We start from the raw sequence: 22,727 nt of genomic DNA, 5'->3' as shown, positions 1-22,727 counted from the left end.
TACTGATAACCCCCTATTGGCCCAAAAGAAGCTGGTACCCCATTCTAAAGAAAATAGCGCTGGAGGATCCCTGGCTGATACTGTTTCAGGAGGACATTCTTTCACAGGGGCCAATTCTCCATCAAAATCCAGGCCTTTTCAAACTATCAGCCTGGATCCTGAGGGCGAGATCTTAAAAAGTAAGGGGCTTTCAGATAGTTATTCATACTCTAAAAGCCAGTAGACAGAAGGTCACCTCAGCCATCTATTGTACTTGGGGGGGGGAGAGAAAGTCTCTCGAAATCTGTCTTCGCCATGCATTCAAAATATTTTAGAATTCCTTCAAAGAGGGCTAGACTTAGGCCTTAGGCCAAGTACTTTAAAAGTACAGATATCTGCCCTAGGGTCTTCCTACGATACAAATCTAGCCAACCATAGATGGATTAGAAGATTCATAAGAGCAGCGTCCAGACTTAGACCATCTTAAAAACATAAGGTTCCCCTACGGGACTTAAACGGGTTGACAAGATCTCCCTTTGCTCCTATGGCCGATATTTCCATAAAGCACCTCTCCTTTAAGACAGCATTCTTAATAGCCATAACTTTGGCTAGGCACCTGGGAGAGATCCAGGCCCTCATGTAGAGAACCTTACCTTTCCATCTTTTTCAACAGGATTGTATTAAAATTAGAACCAGGTTTCCTTCCTAAGGTGATTTCAAATTTCCATAGAGATCAGGAAATTGTTTTACCTTCCTTCTGTAGTGCCCCCAAAAAACCCTACGGAAGAGCAATTTCATCTCCTAGACGTCAGGGAAACTATTATTCAGTACCTAGAGGCCACAGAAGTTTTTAGGAATGATAATGATCTATTACAGTGTTTTCCCAACCAGTGTGCCTCCAGCTGTTGCAAAACTACAACTCCCAGCATGCCCGCACAGCCAGAGGCTGTCCAGGTATGCTGGGAGTTGTAGTTTTGCAACAGCTGGAGGCACACTGGTTGGGAAACACTGATCTATTAATCCAGTTTGCGGGCATCAATAAGGCCTCTTTCAGACGGGCATTGCGGGAAAAGGTGCAGGTGCGTTGCGGGAACATGCACGATTTTTCTGCGCGAGTGCAAAACATTGTAATGCGTTTTGCACTCGCATGAGGAAAATCGGCATGTTTGGTACCCGAACCCGAACTTGTTCACAGAAGTTCGGGCTTGGGATCGGTGTTCTGTAGATTGTATTATTTTCCCTTATAACATGGTTATAAGGGAAAATAATAGCATTCGGAATACAGAATGCATAGTAAAATAGCGCTGGAGGGGTTAAAAAATAAAAATAAATAATTTAACTCACCTTAATCCACTTGGTCGCGCAGCCGGCATCTCTTCTGTCTTCTTTCTTTGCTGTGTGCAGGAACAGGACCTGTGGTGACGTCACTCCGGTCATCACATGGTCCATCACATGATCTATCACCATGGTAAAAGATCATGTGATGGATCATGTGATGACCGGAGTGACATCACCACAGGTCCTGTTCCTGCACACAGCAAAGGAAGAAGACAGAAGAGATGCCGGCTGCGCGATCAAGTGGATTAAGGTGAGTTAAATTATTTTTTGTAACCCCTCCAGCGCTATTTTACTATGCATTCTGTATTCAGAATGCTATTATTTTCCCTTATAACCATGTTATAAGGGAAAATAATAATGATCGCGTCTCCATCACGATCGTCTCCTAGCAACCGTGCGTGAAAATCGCACCGCATCCGCACTTGCTTGCGGGTGCTTGTGATTTTCACGCAACCTCATTCATTTCTATGGGGCCTGCGTTACGTGAAAAACGCACAAAATAGAGCATGCTGCGATTTTCACTCAACGCACAAGTGATGCGTGAAAATCAGCGCTCATGTGAGCAGCCCTATAGAAATTAATGGGTCGGGATTCAATGCGGGTGCAATGCGTTCAACTCGCGCATCGCATCCGAGCGGAATACTTACCCGTGTGAAAGGGGCCTAAGGGAAAGAAACTCTCCAAAGCATCCATAGGGCGTTGGATAAAATCTACTATTTCATGCTGTTACTCCCTAAATGGGTCACACTTGTCCTACGGGAATAAAGGCTCTCCACTAGAGCTATGGCTGCTTCATGGGCAGAGAAAGCTGGGGTGTCTCTTAATCAGATAAGCAAGGCAGCTACTTGGTCTAGTATCGATACATTCATAAAACATTATCGTCTAAATGTATCTGCTTCTACGGATTTCGCCTTCAGCCAGAAAGTTCTGCAAGCAGTAGCCCCCCCCTTCTCCACATTATAATCTGTTAGTTCTCATCCGTAGCCATCATGGTGGATAAAATGGAAAACCGTAATTAGACTCACCGTTAATTCTGTTTCCTTGAATGCACCATTCCCTCTCGTAAGGTAAAAAAAAAAGTGTATATATATATAGTGTGTGTGTGTATATATATATATATATATATATATATATATATATATATATATATATATATATATATATATATATTTTATTTATATATATATATATATATATATATATATATATATATATATTTTATTTATTTATTACCTTACGGGAGGGAATGGTGCATTCAAGGAAACAGAATTACTGAAAATGTCATTACGGTTTTCTATTGCCTGTCATTAGATATTAATGGTTTGTACTATGAGTAAATGCAGCAAGGGTTGCTCTTAGTAATGTCACAGAGTTTGACTAATGCATACTGTTTTTTTCAAAACCAGGAGAGCATCTAAGAAATGAGAAAGAAGAAAAGTTAGATAACCTATCACATAACTGTCCCTAAATTGAATGAGCCTGTCATTGTGTCATGTTAACTGTCTTTCAGAGAAGAGGATGGGCAGTGCGTTGGAAACCTCAATTGTATAGGAAGTGTACAGAGTATAAGTGATGGACAATACCTCCATTGCTTTCAGCGTCGGGCTGGTGATATTCCTGCTACAAACATAATGACAGGAGACAGAGTTGTAGTTAGCGGAGAGGAAATGAAGTTCCTCGCTCTCTCCACCGGTTACATCAAAGAGGTGAACAGAAATAATATAACCTGCATTTTGGACAGGTACGATGACCTATTTGTGGATGAGCTCTAATATGTCAAATGCTGCATAACATTAGCAAGCAAAAACTTGAATTATACGATTCTCATGCAGAAGTCTGGCCAAGATACCGCAAGGTACTGTATTTAGATTGGATCACGAGGAGGGAGGTGGTGGCATGGAATCTCACCTGGGGAACCTGTCCAAGCTGATGGTAAATTCACCTGCAAGGTTTGTTGCTGCTTTCTAATTTTTTAATGACTTTTATTTATTTTTTCACACGGATATATCTAAAGTGCGCCAACAAAATTCTGGTGAACAGACAAATTTTTGACGCACAAACAGAATTCTTGTGTAAATCTAGCACAGGATTTACAATAATCCAAATTTACAAAGGTCCACACCCTAGAATAGTAAATTTGTCTAATGTTAAGAATGTGATTCGTGTTCTTAGACTGTGCAAAGTATGACACTATTAGTTAGTAAATCGGCCCCACTATGTACTAGAAAGACAATGACCATATTCAAAAGCACCTGAACAGTTAGAGGCAATGTATTAAGACTGGTGTTTCTTACGCCACTCTGAATAACCAATCCCGCTGGCGTACAGTGAATAAGCTTATACTTTTTGGAGCATCTTAGATAGTTCTGGGTGCCATGAAAATAGCATCTATGCTATCAGCCAGTTTTCTGGCTCACATATTGGTTTGTGTGGGGCCATGGCCAGCTTACCCCTTCCTGCCCACTTTTACAAAAAGTTGCAAATGTTGCTACAAAACTGGTGTAGGCTAATTATAGTTTCCTCTTTAGGCCATAGACACACAAGCAAGTTCAATGTGATGAACTCGCAGTGTGTGTCAGTGAGAGGTCCTGTCACGAACTTGCTCCACTTGACAAAGATCGCACAGCTTTATACAGATTTATGATGCTATGTAACCCTTAGGCCCTTTTCACACGGGCGAGTATTCCGCGCGGATGCGTGAGTTGAATGCATTGCACCCGCACTGAATCCCGACCCATTCATTTCTATGGGGCTGTTCACATGAGCGGTGATTTTTCACGCATCACTTGTGCGTTGCGTGAAAATCACAGGATGCTCTATATTCTGCGTTTTTCACGTAACGCAGGCCCATAGAAATGAACAGGGTCGCGTGAAAATCACAAGCATCCACAAGCAAGTGCGGATGCGGTGCGATTTTCACGCACGGTTGCTAGGAGACTATCAGGATGGAGACCCGATCATTATTATTTTCCCTTATAACATGGTTATAAGGGAAAATAATAGCATTCTGAATACAGAATGCATAGTAAAATAGCGCTGGAGGGGTTAAAAAAAATTAAAAAAATGTTTAACTCATCTTAGTCCACTTGCTCGCGTAGCCGGCATCTCCTTCTGTCTTGATCTTAGCTCTGTGTAGCAACAGGACCTTTGGTGACTTCACAGTCATCACATGATCTTTTTCCATGGTGATGGATCATGTGATGACCGGAGTGACGTCACCACAGGTCCTGTTGCTACACAGAGCTAAGATGAAGACCGAAGGAGATGCCGGCTACGCAATCAAGTGGACTAAGGTGAGTTAAATTATTTTATCCTTTTTTTTTTTTTAACCCCTCCAGCGCTATTTTACTTAGCATTCTGTATTCAGAATGCTATTATTTTCCCTTATAACCATGTTATAAGGGAAAATAATACAATCTACAGAACACCGATCCCAAGCCTGAACTTCTGTGAAGAAGTTCGGGTTTGGGTACCAAACATGCGTGGGTACCCGAAAAAAAAAAAATAGAACGTGTCCTGTTCTTGTCCGCAATTGCAGACAAGAATAGGCATATTCTATTAGTGCCGGCGATGTGTTGTCCGCAAAATGCGGAATGCACATTGCCGTGTCCGTGTTTTGTGGATCCGCTAAACACGTTACGAACGTGTGAATGGACCTTAATGCTGTGCAATCCTGTCAAGAGGAGCGAGGTCAGGACTGGACCTCTCACTGACGCACTGTGCGAGTTTATTGCACTGAACTCGCTCGTGTGTCTCTGGCCTTAGTCTTTATTCTGTTGTTGAAACAGCTGTTTTTGTTAAATGGAACAGCATAAAAACCAAGTAGTTATAACCCCCCTTAAAACAAAAAGAAACATATCGGCTAGGACATTCTCTAAACAACACTTTAAAATGCTAGAGATGAGTAAGTCAATTTTGTACGAATTGATTCGCTCCTCAAACAGTTCTTGACCAGTGAGGGGCTGTCCCTGCTGCCTAAGGCTACTTTCACACCTGCGTTCAGGTGTCCGCTCGTGAGCTCCGTTTGAAGGGGCTCACAAGCGGCCCCGAACGCAGTCGTCTGGCCCTAATGCATTCTCAGTGGAGGCGGATCCACTGAGAATGCATCAGTCTGCCAGCGCTCAGCCTCCGCTCCGCTCAGTGAGCGGACACCTGAACGCTGCAAGCAGCGTTCGGGTGACCGCCTGGCCGAACGGAAGTCAATGGGGACGGAAGTCAATGGGGACGGATCCGCTTGAAGATGACACCATATGGCTCAATCTTCAAGCGGATCCGTCCCCCATTGACTTTCAATGTAAAGTCTGAACGGATCCGCTCAGGCTACTTTCACACTTAGAAATATTTCTAAGTTATAATGCAGACGGATCCGTTCTGAACGGATGCAAACGTCTGCATTATAGGAGCGGATCCGTCTGATGAAACATCAGACGGACCCGCTCCGAACGCTAGTGTGAAAGTAGCCTTAGAGGCTTCACCTTCATTGTCCATTGTACCCTCCTGTCCATCCAGCGCCTGCACCCCAGGTAGCGGTGCAAGGACAGAGGGAGGAGCCTCTTGAGCAGTATGGACAGTCCCTCGCTGCTCATGAACTCTGTATGAATCGATTTGCCCTCTTAAAAATACAGATAATCACACAAACATACACAGAAAAGGGAAATAATTACGTAGGCAGCAAGGGCATGGATTTGTCTTTTATGACGTGTTATCGTTGAAATTGCTTTTCATTTCTTGCTTTAATAATACAGTGATCATTCTGTGTGTTTAATACGATATGTTTTATCTCCAACTAAATTGTCTGCTCTCTTCCTCAGTGAGAAGCTTAGAGATTTAATTATCGATTTTAAAAATCCAGGCTTTATTCAACATTTAAGCAGCGTTCTACCTCCCGATGCAAAGGACACTGTGGCTAACATATTGAAAGGTAAGTGTGTTGTGTCCAGAAGGAGTCTTTGCTCAGCTATGTTTAAGGGGTATTTCCATCTCAGACATTGTTGGCATATCCATAGGCCTTTGGCCTCCGAATCCAGGTCCCAATTAGATGGACAGAGTAGCTCCTGTCCACGTCTATGGGAGTTACGTGAACAGTCTAGCGCGGAGAGCTTGGCTGTTTCGGTAACGCTGAGCCCCTCTGTATTCAGTCGTCACATGGATGCATCAACCAGAGGCCACCTTGGCAGGGTGGTGGAACCCTTATTTTCACTTGATCAGCATCTGTATCCACAGGATGTTTTATAAATGTCTTAGATGGAAATGCCCATTTAACTAAAATTTAAAGTAAGATAAATGACCGTAGATTGGCAATCATAAATGTATAAATTAACGATAGTAGGAAGTGTTTTGCTTGTTAGTTCATTCTGTTTGTAATAGAAAAATGTCATTTTAGTATGTTTAATCACTTATAACCCGATATTGCAGTGAAACTGTATTCTTGACTTTAAAGGGATTTTGTCATCAGAATTTAGGCCTATAAGCTAAACATATGGCGAGGTCCATACTAATACACAGAATCCTAAAGTGACCTCTTCAAATGCGCCTGTGGCTCTATAATCGTATAAAACAGGTTTATATCACCTGTCACTCGCGTCACAAATGTGTCCAAGGGGACGTCTCACGATGCAGAGTGCCCGGCTGCAGCCATCTCCTTTTGGTGCCCAGCGCCGCCCTCTGAATTGAAATCGCCGCCCTCCCTTTCATTAGAGCTGCCTCCTCAGCCAGATCGCACGGGCGCATCAGGTTATACCTAGTGCGCACGCGCGGGGACTCCTGGCAGTGGCCTCGTTATGCGAAGTGATAAGGTCACTTTAGGATTCTGTGTATTAGTATGGACCTCGCCATATGTTTAGCTTATAAGCCTAAATTCTGATGACAGATTCCCTTCAAAGTTGCAGTCCAGGTTTAATATGGTATCTTCCCCTAGGCCTCAATAAGCCTCAGAAGCAAGCCATGAAACGTGTTCTCTTATCTACGGATTATACACTGATTGTTGGCATGCCAGGAACAGGGAAGACCACCACCATCTGCACTTTAGTAAGTTAAACACAATTGTGATGTGACTTTTGTCTTTCTGCCTGGCGTATGGAAGCTAAGGCTGCGTAGGTATTCATCATTTATCTTTTTAGACAATGATTAAAGTGCTTAACACACTAACAATATTTATATCCTGTTGACAGCATAGGGAAAATCTGTATGATCACTGGGGGTCTCACACTGGGAACTCAACTGATCCCGGGAACTGGGCATACCTGTGTGAGTGAAGCAGTATTGCAAATACATGAGCACCACTCCATTCACTTGCATAGGACTGCCGGAAATGGCCAAGCACTGTACTTGGCAGTCCCGTAGACTGTGAATAGAATGGTGGTTGTGCACTACTGCTTCACTGACTAATGGGATCCCTATTCTCATGATCTGTGGGGCTGTCAGTGGTCAAAATATCCCCCCTTTCCTTCTAGCAACCATACATTTATCACCTATCATGTGGATAGATGATAAAGGCTGCACAGCTGCAAAATGGCAGGAGCTATATATCCATATCATCATTCGAGTGGGGGGGCTTTTCAAACTTTTATTTTTTATTTTTCTTGCATGAGCATGTATTTTTGTTTTATTAAAAGGTGCATGCCAATCTGCTTTTCCCAGCCCAAAACATTTTAAATAATAATAAAATTGGGTGCAGAGAGTTTTTGAATTGATAGCGTTATATGTTGCAGTTAGTGAAGTTTGCATCTTCTATACATTATAAAACTGAGGTATTGCAGATCAAGATCTCTCTCCGCACATCTAATTGTAGATATACATCTTTAAAGGGGCCAGTCCAAATTCCATTCTTTATATTCACTCCTGTTCTCCTGCTTTGTGTCCGCAAACTGAGCGTGCAATGCGTAGACAGAAATCCTGAGCATATGCACATAATGGGGAGGACTCCTGGACTAGTCTTCTACCATTCCAGTCCACTAGGCAGAAGAAAACCTGCTACTGTAAATATGCATGGCCTTCTATCCCTTTTTTTTTTTTTTTTTTTTTTTTTCCCCCAAGCTTTTTTTTTTTTTCTCCTATCTTGTAGATAATAATGAACTGTATTTGAAATAGTTTTTAGGTTCTCGCACACGCAGTTCTTTTTTAAGGCAAACAAAGGAGTGGAACAAAAGTAACCGGGTTCATTTAAACATCTATATAAAATTTATTACAGATCAAATAAGGGTGTCCAATATCAATCTTTCTTTATTTTGTTCTATTTTGTTTAGTGCTGCTTTTGTAAGATTGCATAAAATACAGACACAAAACAAGGAACAAATACACACATTATGGGTATGTTAAAGGGAACCTGTCACCGGGCTTTTGTGTATAGAGCTGAGGACATGGGTTGCTAGATGGCCACTAGCACATCCGCAATACCCAGTCCCTATAGCTCTGTGTGCTTTTATTGTGTAAATTTTTTTTAAAATATGCAAATTAACCTGAGAGGAGTCCTGTCCCTGAGATGAGTCAGAGACAGGACTCATCTCAGGTTAATTTGCATATGTATCAAATCGTGTTTTTTACGCAAAAAAAAAGCACGCAGACCTATGGGGACTGGGTATTGCGGATGTCCTAGCGGCCATCTAGCAACCCATGTCCTCAGCTCTATACACAAAAGCCCGGTGACAGGTTCCCTTTTAAGTATAAATAAACCCTAAAGACAGGACTTCTACTTCTCTTTTGTATCCATTTCTCTGGGTTAAAAAAAAAACAACAAAAAAACTGCACGTGTGATAATGGAATATCACAGCTTGTATTGGTATCTTTTTTTTAAATTCTCTTTTAGGTACGAATTCTCTATGCCTGTGGCTTTAGCGTCTTGCTGACCAGTTATACTCACTCTGCAGTAGATAATATTCTCTTGAAAATTAAAAAATTTAAAGTTGGATTTTTACGATTGGGTAGAACACAGAAAATACACCCGGAAGTTCAGAAATTTGGTGAGGAAGAAATCTGCAAAACTAAGTCCATAAAGTCACTAAGTGCTCTAGAAGAACTCTACAACAGTCAGGTGCGTTGGAGGATTGTTGTTTTTGCTTTTTTTTTTTTTTTGTTTCTTTTACAGAACATCTGTGGCAACTGGCTGAAAGTAAGTACAGGTATGCAGTTAGAGCCACACATTGCGCTTACGGTAGCACCGAAGTGGATGAGATTTTCACTAGTATCATCCACACGTTGAGGTCATTCTTCCGCACTGAAATCTGCACATATCTTTATGTGCAGTGCAGATTTTAATCCTTTCAAGACCAGGTGATTTTCATTTTCTACTCCCAGCCCTCCCAAAGCCATAACTTTTATTCACTTAGCCGTATGAGGGCATTAGCATTGGAGTGTATTACAGTTAGGCCTCATGCACACGACCTTTGTGTGTTTTGCAGTCCGCAAATTGCGGATCCGTAGAACACGGATGCCGTCCATGTGCATTCCGCAATTTGCGGAACGGTGCGGACAGCCATTAATATAACTGCCTATTCTTGTCCGCCAAACGAACAAGAATAGGACAGGTTATATTTTTTTTGTGGACCACAGAACGGAGCAACGGATGCGGACTGCACACGGAGTGCTGTCCGCATCTTTTGCTGCCCCATTGAAGTGAATAGGTCCACATCAAAGCTGTAAATACTGCGGCTCTGATGCGGACCAAAACAACGGTCGTGTGCATGATGCCTTACACTGTGTTCCTATGGAACCCTGCCACAGGCATGCTCTCGAGTACAGGGGCTGTTGCACACTACATCCAGCTCCCCCAATCCTCGCCCCAGGGGGACCAGAGCAATGCTTGGAGCGCGCATTCCCGTTCTTTTCTTCTCAGATGCCGTGGTCACATCTTAATGATTGAATGTATGCGATCAATATTCTCGTCTATCCAATACATTAGTCCCGGGTGCTTGCTGTTTAAAACAGCAGGCACCCAGTCGCTATGATGCCTGCTCGGCTTGCGAGCAGGCACCATTTGTAACCAGCTCAGCTCCCCTAGCTTAAACCCCCTTAATGACCAGATAACTTTTTACAATTCTGCACTACACTACTTTCACGGTTTATTGCTCGGTCATACAACTTACCACCCAAATGAATTTTACCTCCTTTTCTTCTCACTAATAGAGCTTTCATTTGGTGGTATTTCATTGCTGCTGACATTTTTACTTTTTTTTTTTATATTAATCAAAATTGACCGAAATTTTTGCAAAAAAATGACATTTTTCACTTTCTGTTGTAAAATGTTTAAATTAAAACTACATTTCTATATACATTTTTCTCTAAATGTATTGTTCTACATGTCTTTGATTTAAAAAAAAATGCAATAAGTGTATATTTATTGGTTTGGGTAAAAGTTATAGCGTTTACAAACTATGGTGCAAAAATGTGAATTTACGCACTTTGACTTTCTGAGCACCTGTCATGTTTCCTGAGGTTCTACAATGCCCAGACAGTAGAAACACCCCACAAATGACCCCATTTCGGAAAGTAGACACCCTAAGGTATTCACTGATGGGCATAGTGAGTTCATGGAAGTTTTTATTTTTTGTCACAAGTTAGCAGAAAATGATTTTTTTTTTTTTTCCTTACAAAGTCTCATATTCCACTAACTTGTGACAAAAAAATATAATTTTACATGAACTCACTATACCCCTCACGGAATACCTTGGGGTGTCTTCTTTCCAAAATAGGGGTCACTTGTGGGGTATTTATACTGCTCTGGCATTTTAGGGGACCTAAAGCGTGAGAAGTAGTTTGGAATCCAAATGCGTAAAAAATGCCCTCTGAAATTGTAAAGATACTCTTTGGAATTTGGGCCCCTTTGCGCACCTAGGCTGCAAAAAAGTGTCACACGTAGTATCGCCGTACTCAGAAGAAGTAGGGCAATGTGTTTTGGGGTGTATTTTTACATATACCCATACTGTGTGAGATAAATATCTCTGTAAAAGACAACTTTTAAAAAAATTGTTATTCAAAGTTGTCATTTTACAGAGATATTTCTCTCACCCATCCTGGGTATATGTAAAAATACACCCCAAAACACATTGCCCTACTTCTCCTGAGTACTGCAATACCACATGTGTGATACTTTTTTGCAGCCAAGATGCGCAAAGGGGCCCAAAATCCAATGAGTACCTTTTAGGAGGGCATTTGGATTCCAGACTTCTTCTCACACTTTATGGCCCCTAAAATGCCAGAGCAGTATAAATACCCCACATGTGACCCCACTTTGGAAAGAAGACACCCTAAGGTATTCGCTAATGGGCATAGTGAGTTCATGGAAGTTTTTATTTTTTGTCACAAGTTAGCGGAAACTTTTTTATTTTTTTTCTCAGTCTCCATTTCCGCTAACTTGTGACAAAAAGTTCAATCTTTCACGGACTCACTATGCCCCTCAGTGAATACCTTTGGGCTGTCTACTTTCCGAAATGGGGTCATTTGTGGGGTGTGTTTACTGTTCTGGCATTTTGGGCGGGGCTAAATTGTGAGCAACCCTGTAAAGCCTAAAGGTACTCGTTGGACTTTTGGCCCCTTTACGCACCTAGGCTGCAAAAAAGTGTCACACGTGGTATCGCCGTACTCAGGAGAAGTAGGGCAATGTGTTTTGGTGTGTATTTTTACATATACCCATGCTGGGTGAGAGAAATATCTCTGTAAATTGACAACTTTGTATGACCATTTTTTAAAAAGTTGTCATTTACAGAGATATTTCTCACACACATTGCCCTACTTCTCCTGAGTACGGCGATACTACATGTGACACTTTTTTTGCAGCCTAGGTGCGCAAAGGGGCCCAAATTCCAATGAGTACTTTTTAGGATTTCATAGGGCATTTTTTACGCATTTATATTCCAAACTATGTCTCGCGCTTTAGGACCCCTAAAATACCAGGGCAGTATAAATACCCCACAAGTGACCCCATTTTGGAAAGAAGACACCCCAAGGTATTCCGTGAGGGTCATGGCGAGTTCCTAGAATATATATTTTATTTTTTTGGCACAAGTTAGCGGAAATTTTTGTTTTGTTTTTTTCTTACAAGGTCTCATTCCACTAACTTGTGACAAAAAATAACATTTTACATGAACTCGCCATGCCCCTCACGAAATACCTTGGGGTGTCTTTCCAAAATGGGGTCACTTGTGGGGTATTTATACTGCCCTGGCATTTTAGGGTACCTAAAGCGTGAGAAGAAGTCTGGAATATAAATGTCTAAAAAATGTTTACGCATTTGGATTCCGTGAGGGGTATGGCGAGTTCATGTGAGATTTTATTTTTTTGTCACAAGTTAGTGGAATATGAGACTTTGTAAGAAAAAACAACAAAAAAATCTATTTCTGCTAACTTGTGCCAAAAAAAAAATAAAAAAATCTTCTATGAACTCGCCATGCCCCTCAAAAGTGATCTTTATAGCGCCGCAGCGATTTTACAGTGTTTTTGCAGCGATCAGAAAAAAAAATATTTCTGTCACTGCGGTGGGGCGGACTGAACGCAAGTGTGCGCACAAGATCAGGCCCGATCGGGCGAACACTGCGTTTTTTGTAGAGCCTATAGTACATGTCCTATTCTTGTCAAGAAAAGGCATTTTCTATATGGTTCTGGCAAAAAGCACATTGCCGGTGTCCGTGTTTTGCAGATCCGCGGTGTTCTGTGGATCCGCAAAACACATACGGACGTCTGAATGGAGCCTTACAGGCGGGTGATCAGGGGTTAATAAGTGACCGGGGGGGGGGTGGTGTAGTGTGGTGCTTGGTGCTACTTGCAGAGCTGCCTGTGTCCTCTGGTGGTCGATCCATGCAAAAGGGACCACAAGAGGACCAGGTAGCAGGTATATCAGACGCTGTTAACAAAACAGCGTCTGAGACACCTTTCAAGGGTTAAAAAAATCGCATCTACAGCCTGCTAGCGAATGATCACTGCATGACCACCCTGCCTCCCGGGCAGTGGAGGACCTCTCTAAGATATCCTAATCCACCCTTACTCTCATGGGTCGATAAATCTCCACCTGCGCAGTCCGCACCCTCCTCCGCAGGGCACCTTCGGGGCAGACCTGCTCACAAACTGCCTAGAACAGGACGTCAATCCTTCTTTGACGCCTCAGCATCAACAACCCCCCCCCCCCCCCCTTTTGTGTAACGCTCGGACGTGTCCTCCCTACCAGGGGAAGGATTGTCGGATGGGGAGATTGTTGATTCAGACTCTAATATGAATCTGGAACAATCTTCTAAGATTGCCTCCATGGTTGACAGCTTAGTTACTGCTGTCCGTGACACCTTCCAGGATGACTCCCCCTCCACCAGTCACCAGGGAGTCTCTTCTCCGTACTAGGCAAACTCCTAATGCCTTCCCCCTGCACGACAACTTTTCAGTTGTCGTGGCTCGGGCGTGGGACCATCCGGATCGTCGCTTTAGCACTTCAAAGCGACTGGATCTGCTGTATCCCTTTCAGGCACAATGGGTGTCTAAATGGTCTTCACCCCCTAAGGTGAATCCTCTGGTAGCACACCTAGCCAAGAACACCGCCATCCCAGTGGCTGATGGCTCAGCCCTTCAGGATCCCGTTGATCGCCGCATGGAATCTTGGGCAAAGTCCATCTTCGCGGCAAGTGTCTCAGCGCTCCCGACAATTTTTGCCTCCGCTTGGGTGGCTAAGGCGGTCTCGGACTGGGCACTCCGGCTAGACCAGGACATGACGGCGGATGTTCCACTCCCTGAACTCCATTCCTTGGCTCTACAGATCTCACCGGAGTGGAAGTACCTCTGCGAAGCGTCCTTAGACGCAGGGTCTCTGGTTGCCCGCTCATCAGCTCTTGCGGTTACCTTGAGACGCGAGCTCTGGCTGAAAGTGTGGACAGCGAACGCATCGTCAAAGCAGTCCCTCACAAGCCTTCCGTTTGCTGGCTCCCGGTTGTTTGGGGCCCGGTTGGATGAAATCATCTCCGAGGCCACGGCTGGTACGAGTACCCACCTCCCGCAGGGCAAATCCACACGCACGTTTCGCGTTAGACTAATGCCCGGACTCAGTCCTTTCGTCGCTTCACCGGCATGCGCCAGGCAGCAGCAGATCCTCCACGCAGGACCAGCGCAAAAAGCCATTCTTTAGGCCTCAACCATCCTGGCGCCCACGGACGCAGTCCGCCCGTCCTTCGTCCGGCAAGCAGCCCTCGGCATGAAGAGGCGGGAAGTGAGGTGGGCCCCACATCTCCGACGTATGGGCGCTCAAGATCGTAACCTCGGGTTACAAAATAGAGTTTGCATCCTCTCCTCCACATCGTTTCTTTCCCTCCCAACCTCCCAGGCATCCAGGTCAGGTGGCAGCCTTTTTCGATGCGATCCAGTCTCTCCTCGTGCGAGGTGTGATTGCCCCGATTCCTTTGGCGAAACAATTCACGGGTTTCTATTCCAACTTGTTTGTCGTCCCCCAAAAAAGAGGAGTCAGTTCGCCCGATCCTGGACCTCAAGTTGCTGAACCGGTTTCTCTGGGTGCAACACTTTAGAATGGAGTCCCTTCGCTATGTGATTGCTTCTCTGAAACGGGGCGAATTCCTCTCTTCCATAGACATTCGGTACGCATGTTTACATTTCCCAATTGCTCAGGCACATCAGCGGTTCCTCCGCTTTGCAGTGGGCCCCCACCACTATCAGTTCATCTCTCTTCCCTTTGGCCTGGCGATGGCGCCACGAGTCTTTACAAAGGTCTCGTTCCTCTCCTGGCACTTCTTTGTACCAGGGGAATCACCCTTATCCCGTATCTGGATGACATCCTGGTCAAAGTAGGCATCCTTTGGGCAGAACGAGGAAGCCTGCGTATCACCCTTGATACCATGGTGCGGTTCGGGTGGTTGGTGAACTTCCAAAAGTCTTCACTGCGTCCGGCCAGACGGATCGCTTTTTTAGGTATGGTCCTCGACACGGCAGTGGTGCGCCTGCCTCGGGAGAAGAGGCTGGCCCCTCGTCGATCTATCATTCTTTTACTTCAGCGCAGAATCCCGTCAATTTGGTTCTGCAGGAATGTCCTGGGGGCAATGGTTGCTTCTTTCGAAGCGGTTTCGTTTGCCCGCTGAAGTGACAGTGAAATTAGGCAATCTTGTCCCTTTGGGACAAGTCATCAGTCCCTGGACCGTCACATAGTCTTACCCCCAAAGGTGCGGTAGGCACTCAGGTGGTGGCTTTCGACCCCAACTCTGGAGTCAGGAAAATCCTTTCTTCCGATCTCATGGATGGTCATCACAACCGATGCCAGCCTCCAAGGCTGGGGCGGAGTCTTCCGGCCCTGGACGGTCCAAGGGGTGTGGTCTCGGTCGGAGCTCCGTGCCATTTCTGTCCCTTCTTCATTGGACCCCTCTTCTCCTGGGCGGTCGATCAGGGTACAGTCTGACAATACCACGGCAGTGGCCTATATCAATCATCAAGGAGGAACTCTCAATCGAGCAATGATGGCGGATTCAGCCAAGATCATGAGGTGGGTGGAGTCCCACGTGCCAGCTCTGTCGGCAGTCTACATTCCGGGAGTGGAAAACTGGACAGCGGATTTCCTCAGCCGGACGACTGTGGACCTGGGGGAATGGTCTCTACACCCGGAGGTGTTTCAAGAGATCTGCCTCAGGTGGGGTCAACCAGAGGTGGACTTGATGGCTTCTGGACTCAACCACAAGCTCCCAGTCTTCTTCTCTGGAACAAGAGATTCAAGGGCACACACAGTAGACGCACTGGTGCAACCATGGGACGGGTTCTCTCTGGTGTACGTGTTTCCGCCTCTCCCCCTCCTGCCCCTAGTCTTACGCAGGATCAAGATGATGGGTATCCAGACGGTCCTCTTCACTCCAGACTGGCCCCGTCACGCATGGTACACAGACGTCGTTCATCTCCTGGGAGACACTCTGTGGCGCCTTCCGCTCACACCGATCTTCTCTCTCAGGGTCCTGTCTTTCACCAGCATTTAGAGTCACTATGTTTGACTGTGTGGCTGTTTAAAAACCTCCATTCTGAAGCAACGTGGTTTCTCTGACAGAGTCATCCTCACCATGATTAAGGCCAGGAAGTCAGTGTTGTCCAGGCTCCTGTTAGGACATTCCTACAAGGGGTGCCCCACACTGTCCCTCCTTAATGTCCCCCCTTGCCCGTGTGGGACTTGAAGCTTGGTGCTGGGCTCCCTCCAGTCGGATCTGTTTGAGCCTTTGGACACAGTGCCCCACCATGTTCTCTCCTGGAAGGTGGCATTCATGGTGGCCATCACTTCCATCAGGCGCATTTCAGAGTTGGCAACACTGTCCTGTAAAGAACCCTTCCTTATTCTGCATCAAGACAAGGCAGTACTCTGTCCCATGCCCTCTTATCAACCGAAGGTAGTCTCTGCATTCCACGTCAACGAAGACATTATTTTTCAGTCATTCTGTCCATCTCCTTCGCATCCAAGGGAGCAGGCTCCCCACCAGCTGGACGTGGTTAGAGCCCCAAGAATTTACTTATCGGTCTCGAGGACTGTTCGCCGGACGGACTGTTTGTTATTCCGGAAGGTCTTCGTCAAGGTCTGGCGGCCTCCAAGGTGACGATTGCCAGGTGGATCCGGTTGGCAATTGCTGAGGCTTACCGCGCCCGGGGCAAGGCTCTGCCCCTCGGCGTCACACCCACTCAACCTGGGCTCGCTTCCACCAAGCTTCTGCCTCACAGCTGTGCAAGGCAGCGACGTGGTCATCCCTGCACACGTTCACCAGGTTTTACCAGGTGCATACGTTGGCCGCTGGGTCGCAAAGTCTTGCAGGCAGCAGTGTCCTGAGCTTCCGTGAGGCAGTTTTCATGAAGGTGTGTTTTGGTCCCTCCCCGTGGACTGCTTTGGAACGGTCCTGTGTCCCCCAATGATACGATCGAGAAAACTAGATTTTTGTGAACTCTCCTGTAAAATCTCTTTCTCGCTGAGTTCATTGGGGGACATGGCACCCACCCATTATTCTGTTTTATAGCCACAAGTGATAGCGGTTGGTTTGCCGGGAGGGGGGGGGGGGGGGGGGTTCCTCGGTTTGGTTCGGCCCGTCCGGCATTAATTGTTCTAGTGTTTTTTTGTTTTTGTTTTTTTTCTATGTTTCGTTCTTCTATCCTACTGCTTTGGCACAAACTGATATGCTCTCTCCTGGCTAGAGGAGGAGCTAACACTTTTTAGCCTAGTGTCGCCTCCTAGTGGCAGCAGCAAGCTATACCCACGGTCCTGTGTCCCCCAATGAACTCGGCGAGGTTTTACAGGTGAGTTCACAAAAATCTTGGTTTTCCACCTTATATCTGTGCAGAAAATAGCTGAAAGTTGTGCCTACGTACACCATTGGTTGAGTTTAAATAACTGCAGCCTATAGTGCTCCAGTTGTATTATTTCTCTCTTTAAAACACAAAGACCTCACTTATTCAGACTTACGGATTTGTTTATTAATGTACATTCTGTGATTAGCTCTACAATATTGTTTTCTTACCAGCCAGTAGTTGCGACCACATGCATGGGCATCAATCATCCAATCTTCACCAGAAGGAGGTTTGACTTCTGCATCGTAGATGAAGCATCTCAAATAAGTCAGCCAATCTGCCTTGGCCCCTTGTTTTTTGCAAACAGATTTGTGTTAGTGGGAGACCATCAGCAACTCCCACCACTCGTCCAAAGTGCAGAAGCCAGGTAACTGTATTATACGTTAATAATAAGTTAATAATCTTTGTACCATTTTTTTTTTTTTTTAACCCATTGCACTGGTTTCTAATTACCCTATTTAGAGGAATATATTTTTTTAGTTTTCTAAGGGGTAAAATGTAAAAAAGTAAAACAATTCAATTCATAGTTCTTCATTCTTCAAATTTTATATATTCAGTGTAAGGCCTCATGCACACGGCCTTTTTTTTTGCGATCCGCAAAAACGGTTTCCGTTGTTTTGTGATCAGTGTCCGTTTTTTCTTCCGTGGGTCTTCCTTGATTTTTGGAGGATTCACGGATATGAAAAATGAAGAAAAGAAAAAAAAAATCTTAGTCAAGTTTGCCTTTGAAATGATAGGAAAAAACGGACACGGATCACGGACACAGATCACGGACGTGGATGATAATCTTGTGTGCAGCCGTGATTTTTCACGGACCCATTGACTTGAATGGGTCCGTGAACCGTTGTCCGTGAAAAAAATAGGACAGGTCATATTTTTTTCACTGACTGGAAACACAGATCACGGACGCGGATGCAAAAACGGAGCACTTTACGATTTTTCCACTGACCCATTAAAAGTCAATGGGTCCGCGGAAAAAAAGGAACAACGGCCGCGGATGCACACAACGGTCGTGTGCATGAGGCCTAACTCCTGTTCCCTAAATTTGTATTCGAATGGGCTCCCTATATTGTTTTGGATGGCTTGACCCCTAGTATGTGTAGTGTCAGGTGAACGTGGCAGCTGTAGTGATTGTTTGCATAGGCAGAAGTGGTGTATGAGGTTTTATCTCTGTATTTGTATCTTATACTTCTCTGGGGGGTACCCAGCAATCGTGATCACAGGGTCCCATAGAGGCATAGATTGCATTGCTGATGCCATTATTTCTTCACTGAGTTCTCTGTAGGTTGAAAAGGCACATGCTGGTGTAAATCGCCTCTATCTACTCCTCTGGCTCACCAGCTGTCAGAAGCATTTTACATAAGAGTTTTAAGTCAGCAAGATAAAAGGACAATAGATGTGGGGAGGTTAAAATGAGGAACCAGCCCTGTACCTCACATGGATCCAGAGATCTCCACATTCATTGCTCTGCTAGATTTATATCAAGCTGACAGCTCAGGGGAGTGTCTTTTCTGCTGCAGCTCAGGGGGCGTGTCCATGCTCTCCCTATCACAGCTCAGGGGGTGTGTCTCAGCTCTCCCTATCACAGCTCAGGAGGCAGTTAAAGGATGATTCTGAGCATGTGAGACCATCCCAGTAAGGGTACTTTCACGCTAGCGTTAAAGTATTCCGGTATTGAGGTCGGTCACAGTGGCTCAATACCGAAAAAAACACTTTAGTTTTATCCTAATGCATTCTGAATGGAGAGCAATCCGTTCAGTATGCATCAGGATGTTTTCAGTTCAGTCCCTCTTACGGTATTTGGCCGGAGAAAATACTGCAGCATGCTGTGGTATTTTCTCCGGCCAAAATTTCGGAACACTTGCCGGAATGCCGGATGCGGCATTAATTTCCATTAAAATGTATTAATGCCGGATCCTGTTTCCCAGTGTGTGCATGCGCAGACATTTAAATCTGAAAAAAAATAAAATACCGGATCTGTTTTTCCGGATGACACCGGAGAGACGGATACAGTATTTCAATGCATTTGTCAGACGGATCCAGAAACAAATGCTACCCGTTTGCATATGGACTGCCGGATCCGGCAAGCAGTTCCGGCAAGTGTGAAAGTACCCTAAGCTGGACAAAGAAATAAGTATTAAAAAAACAGCAGGTGGCGCTATAAAGGTACATTTTATTGAATAACTCAGTGGCTATGCTAAATCTTTAATTACATTCAATTACAAAAGTATTCAGATCCAGGTGCTGGTTTGAAAACTGTAAAGTTAATTTTTTTTGTGGGACTACACCTTTTAATCTTTCTAGTTTTATAAGCGAAGTGTCAAGTTATCAGAATGTGGCTTTAGATAGATTTTGGCCCTGCAGAGCCCCTGTAATGTTCAAGAAAAGAGAATGATAGTGAGCCGTGAATGTCACAGACAGGCATGGTGCAGCTAACGCAACTATGTAATGTGATGACCTTACAAAAAATAATAATAATGTTTTGCACCTTTTTTATGTTTTGCCAGGGAATTGGGAATGAGTGAGAGTTTGTTCAAGAGGCTGGAGAGGAACCAGGATGCTGTTGTCCAGCTCACTGTGCAGTATCGTATGAATAGGTAATGGACCTGTCATACTGTTGGTTTTTGCACATATATGTAATTTGCTGCATCGGTGTTGACCTTTTTTTTTTTTTTTTTTTATTCTATTAGCAAGATTATGGCTCTGAGCAATAAGCTAGTATATGAAGGGCGACTAGAATGCGCCTCTGAGCGTGTGTCCGCTGCCATCATCCATCTACCTCATCTCCAGTCTCTGCAGCTGGAGTTGGAATTCAGGGAGTCCCCAGAAAATGCGTGGGTCAGAGATGTTTTACAACCAAGCAACCCAGTCTTCTTTCTGAATACAGAGGAGGTAGGTTTCATTGCAAGCTCATCTGTCTGATATCTGGACTAGAAATGTAGATTTCCTTCTGAATGCACTAACATATAATATTCCTTCAGGACATGGCTTTCAATGACTACTCTCATTCATTTGCAAATGTCAAGTTCTTCTTTTATAAAGTAAAAACCTGTAGAGACCGACCAGCTATGAAAAGCAAATAATGTCTTTTACTGTGCTTTCTAGATTCCTGCTTTAGAAACAGAAGAAAAATGCGGTGTCAGTAACTGGATTGAAGCCAAGTTGGTGTTCCTATTAACCTCTCTGTTCCTTAAGGTTGGTTTGACTACAAATATGTGTCTACCTTTTCATTTTTTTAATCAAATCTTTATTTAGATTTTCTGTCATCATAACATTAGCGTACATACAAGTGTACTTCGAGAACAAAAAAAATTGAACAGAACAGTACATCCATGATCTGGTACAGAATGTGTCTACCTTTTCAATGCTATCTTAGAATTAAAATATATATATATATATTGACACATATATATATATTGATATATATTGCTTGCTATATGGGAGATATTTTCTATGGATGAGCAAATCGACTTCGGGAGATTCGCATAAAACTTTGTTTAAATACTCTACGGAGCAGGCGCCACTTCGTAAGTAGTACCTTGGAACTAGAGTTGTCTTGGGTATCGAAATTTCGATACTTTTATAACAGTATCGGTTCGGTACCAGGATTTCCATTTTCTCGATACTGGGCTGCGCTGTCAGCGTGCCATGTTCCCTCTGCACAGGGGAGAAGGAGTCACTCTCTCCTTTCTCCCCCCCCCCCCCCCCCCGCGCGACGCGATGCCAATGAGGCGAGCAAGGGGGAAAGAAAATAGCCTGCATAGTATACATGCAACAGTTGATAACAATAGAATCATAGCATTACATGATCGGCCAAAGAATTAATTCCATGAGTATGCAATATGTCAGTCGGCATATCATTAGATACACATAAGATCAAGTAATCTAGTTACACAGTATACTAGGTACATACCACATTTCCATCCATTATAATTAAATGAACATAGGACCAACCCTCCCTACCCAACTAAACCCCCCCCCCCCCCCCTTCCCTTTACCTGAGCCATGGAATTTCTCCCAATTATCCCATATTTTGTTAAAACTTCGTTACACAGTCTTTTAACATATACACCTTTTTCAAAGTGTATTATATCTGACATACTACTGAGGAATTCTCCCCTATACAGTGGTTGAGGTCTACGCCAGAATCTGGCTATTAGTTTCCTAGCCTGGAATAGCAGACGCTGCACTCCCAGACGATGATGACGATTTTTTACATCTAATATTCCTACTATACATGTTCTCCGACCAGGCGGAATCGTGATATTAAATGCACCTTTTATTAAGGCCAGAACAGAGGACCAGAAATTCCGGAGCTCCGCACAATCCCAGAACATGTGCAGCAAGGAAGCAGGGCTCATGCCACATCTAGGACAATCTGCATCCTCCCGAGCACCAATCCAGCGCAAAAACTCTGGCGTCCTATACACCCGGTGCAATAAAAACAACTGGGGCATACGCTGCCCCTCACAAACTGACAATTGTGGCGTGATCGCTAAGAGCGACTTCCACTGCTCTTCTGAAATCGGCCCAACCTCGCTTTCCCATTTAGATTTAATTGCTAAAACCCCTTGTTTCATCAACTTCACATATAAGTTCCTGTAGGTAGAAGATATTAGACCGCTCGAGGAACTATTAGTAAGAAGTTGCTGAAACAACGGAACCGTAGTGCATTTCAATGATATAAATTTAGCCTGCGTCTGAAAGGCATGCCGTAATTGCAAAAATTGATAGAAGGCCGTGCGTGGGAGACCGAATTCAGTTCTCAACTGCTCAAAGGACTTAAAACCATCAGCACTCTGTAGTTGACGTAGATACCTCACTCCTTTACGCCCCCAGGGTGAAAAGGATAATTAACGTTTAATACAAATACAGGAGGCTGTGCCCAGCCTCTGACAGAAAGCTGCAATCAGCGGCAGTTAACCCCTCAGGTCAGACGGGGTGCCAGCTGTGTGATTCTGCCGCCGACACACCCGCCTCCTATATTAAACGGTATAAACAGTATTAAAAACAGTGGTGGCGCAGTGCGCCCTCCACCCAGTATTAAAGGAAACCTGTCACCTCTAGCATACCCTCACTGAGCATTTCTAAATGTTCATTGTGTTGCATCCAAATATATAAATTACATT

General features: G+C 44.4%; 1 protein-coding gene across 1 annotated transcript in view; it reads left to right on the top strand.

The window, feature by feature from the left end:
- LOC122941471 (DNA replication ATP-dependent helicase/nuclease DNA2-like) overlaps positions 1-22,727 on the top strand; it is a 126,236-nt gene that overhangs the window by 83,034 nt on the left and 20,475 nt on the right. The window contains exons 11-19 of the mRNA XM_044298768.1: positions 2,828-3,058; positions 3,150-3,266; positions 6,129-6,238; positions 7,235-7,344; positions 9,122-9,346; positions 17,772-17,965; positions 20,106-20,195; positions 20,289-20,490; positions 20,704-20,793. Of these exons, the coding sequence (XP_044154703.1) occupies positions 2,828-3,058; positions 3,150-3,266; positions 6,129-6,238; positions 7,235-7,344; positions 9,122-9,346; positions 17,772-17,965; positions 20,106-20,195; positions 20,289-20,490; positions 20,704-20,793 (1,369 nt within the window). The remainder of the gene's footprint in view (positions 1-2,827; positions 3,059-3,149; positions 3,267-6,128; positions 6,239-7,234; positions 7,345-9,121; positions 9,347-17,771; positions 17,966-20,105; positions 20,196-20,288; positions 20,491-20,703; positions 20,794-22,727) is intronic.

This window comes from Bufo gargarizans, chromosome 6 (genome assembly GCF_014858855.1).
Source record: "Bufo gargarizans isolate SCDJY-AF-19 chromosome 6, ASM1485885v1, whole genome shotgun sequence".
NCBI classification, from domain to species: Eukaryota; Metazoa; Chordata; class Amphibia; order Anura; family Bufonidae; genus Bufo; species Bufo gargarizans.
Note: the sequence above shows the minus strand (reverse complement) of the source record. Positions and strands in the feature narration are given on the sequence as shown.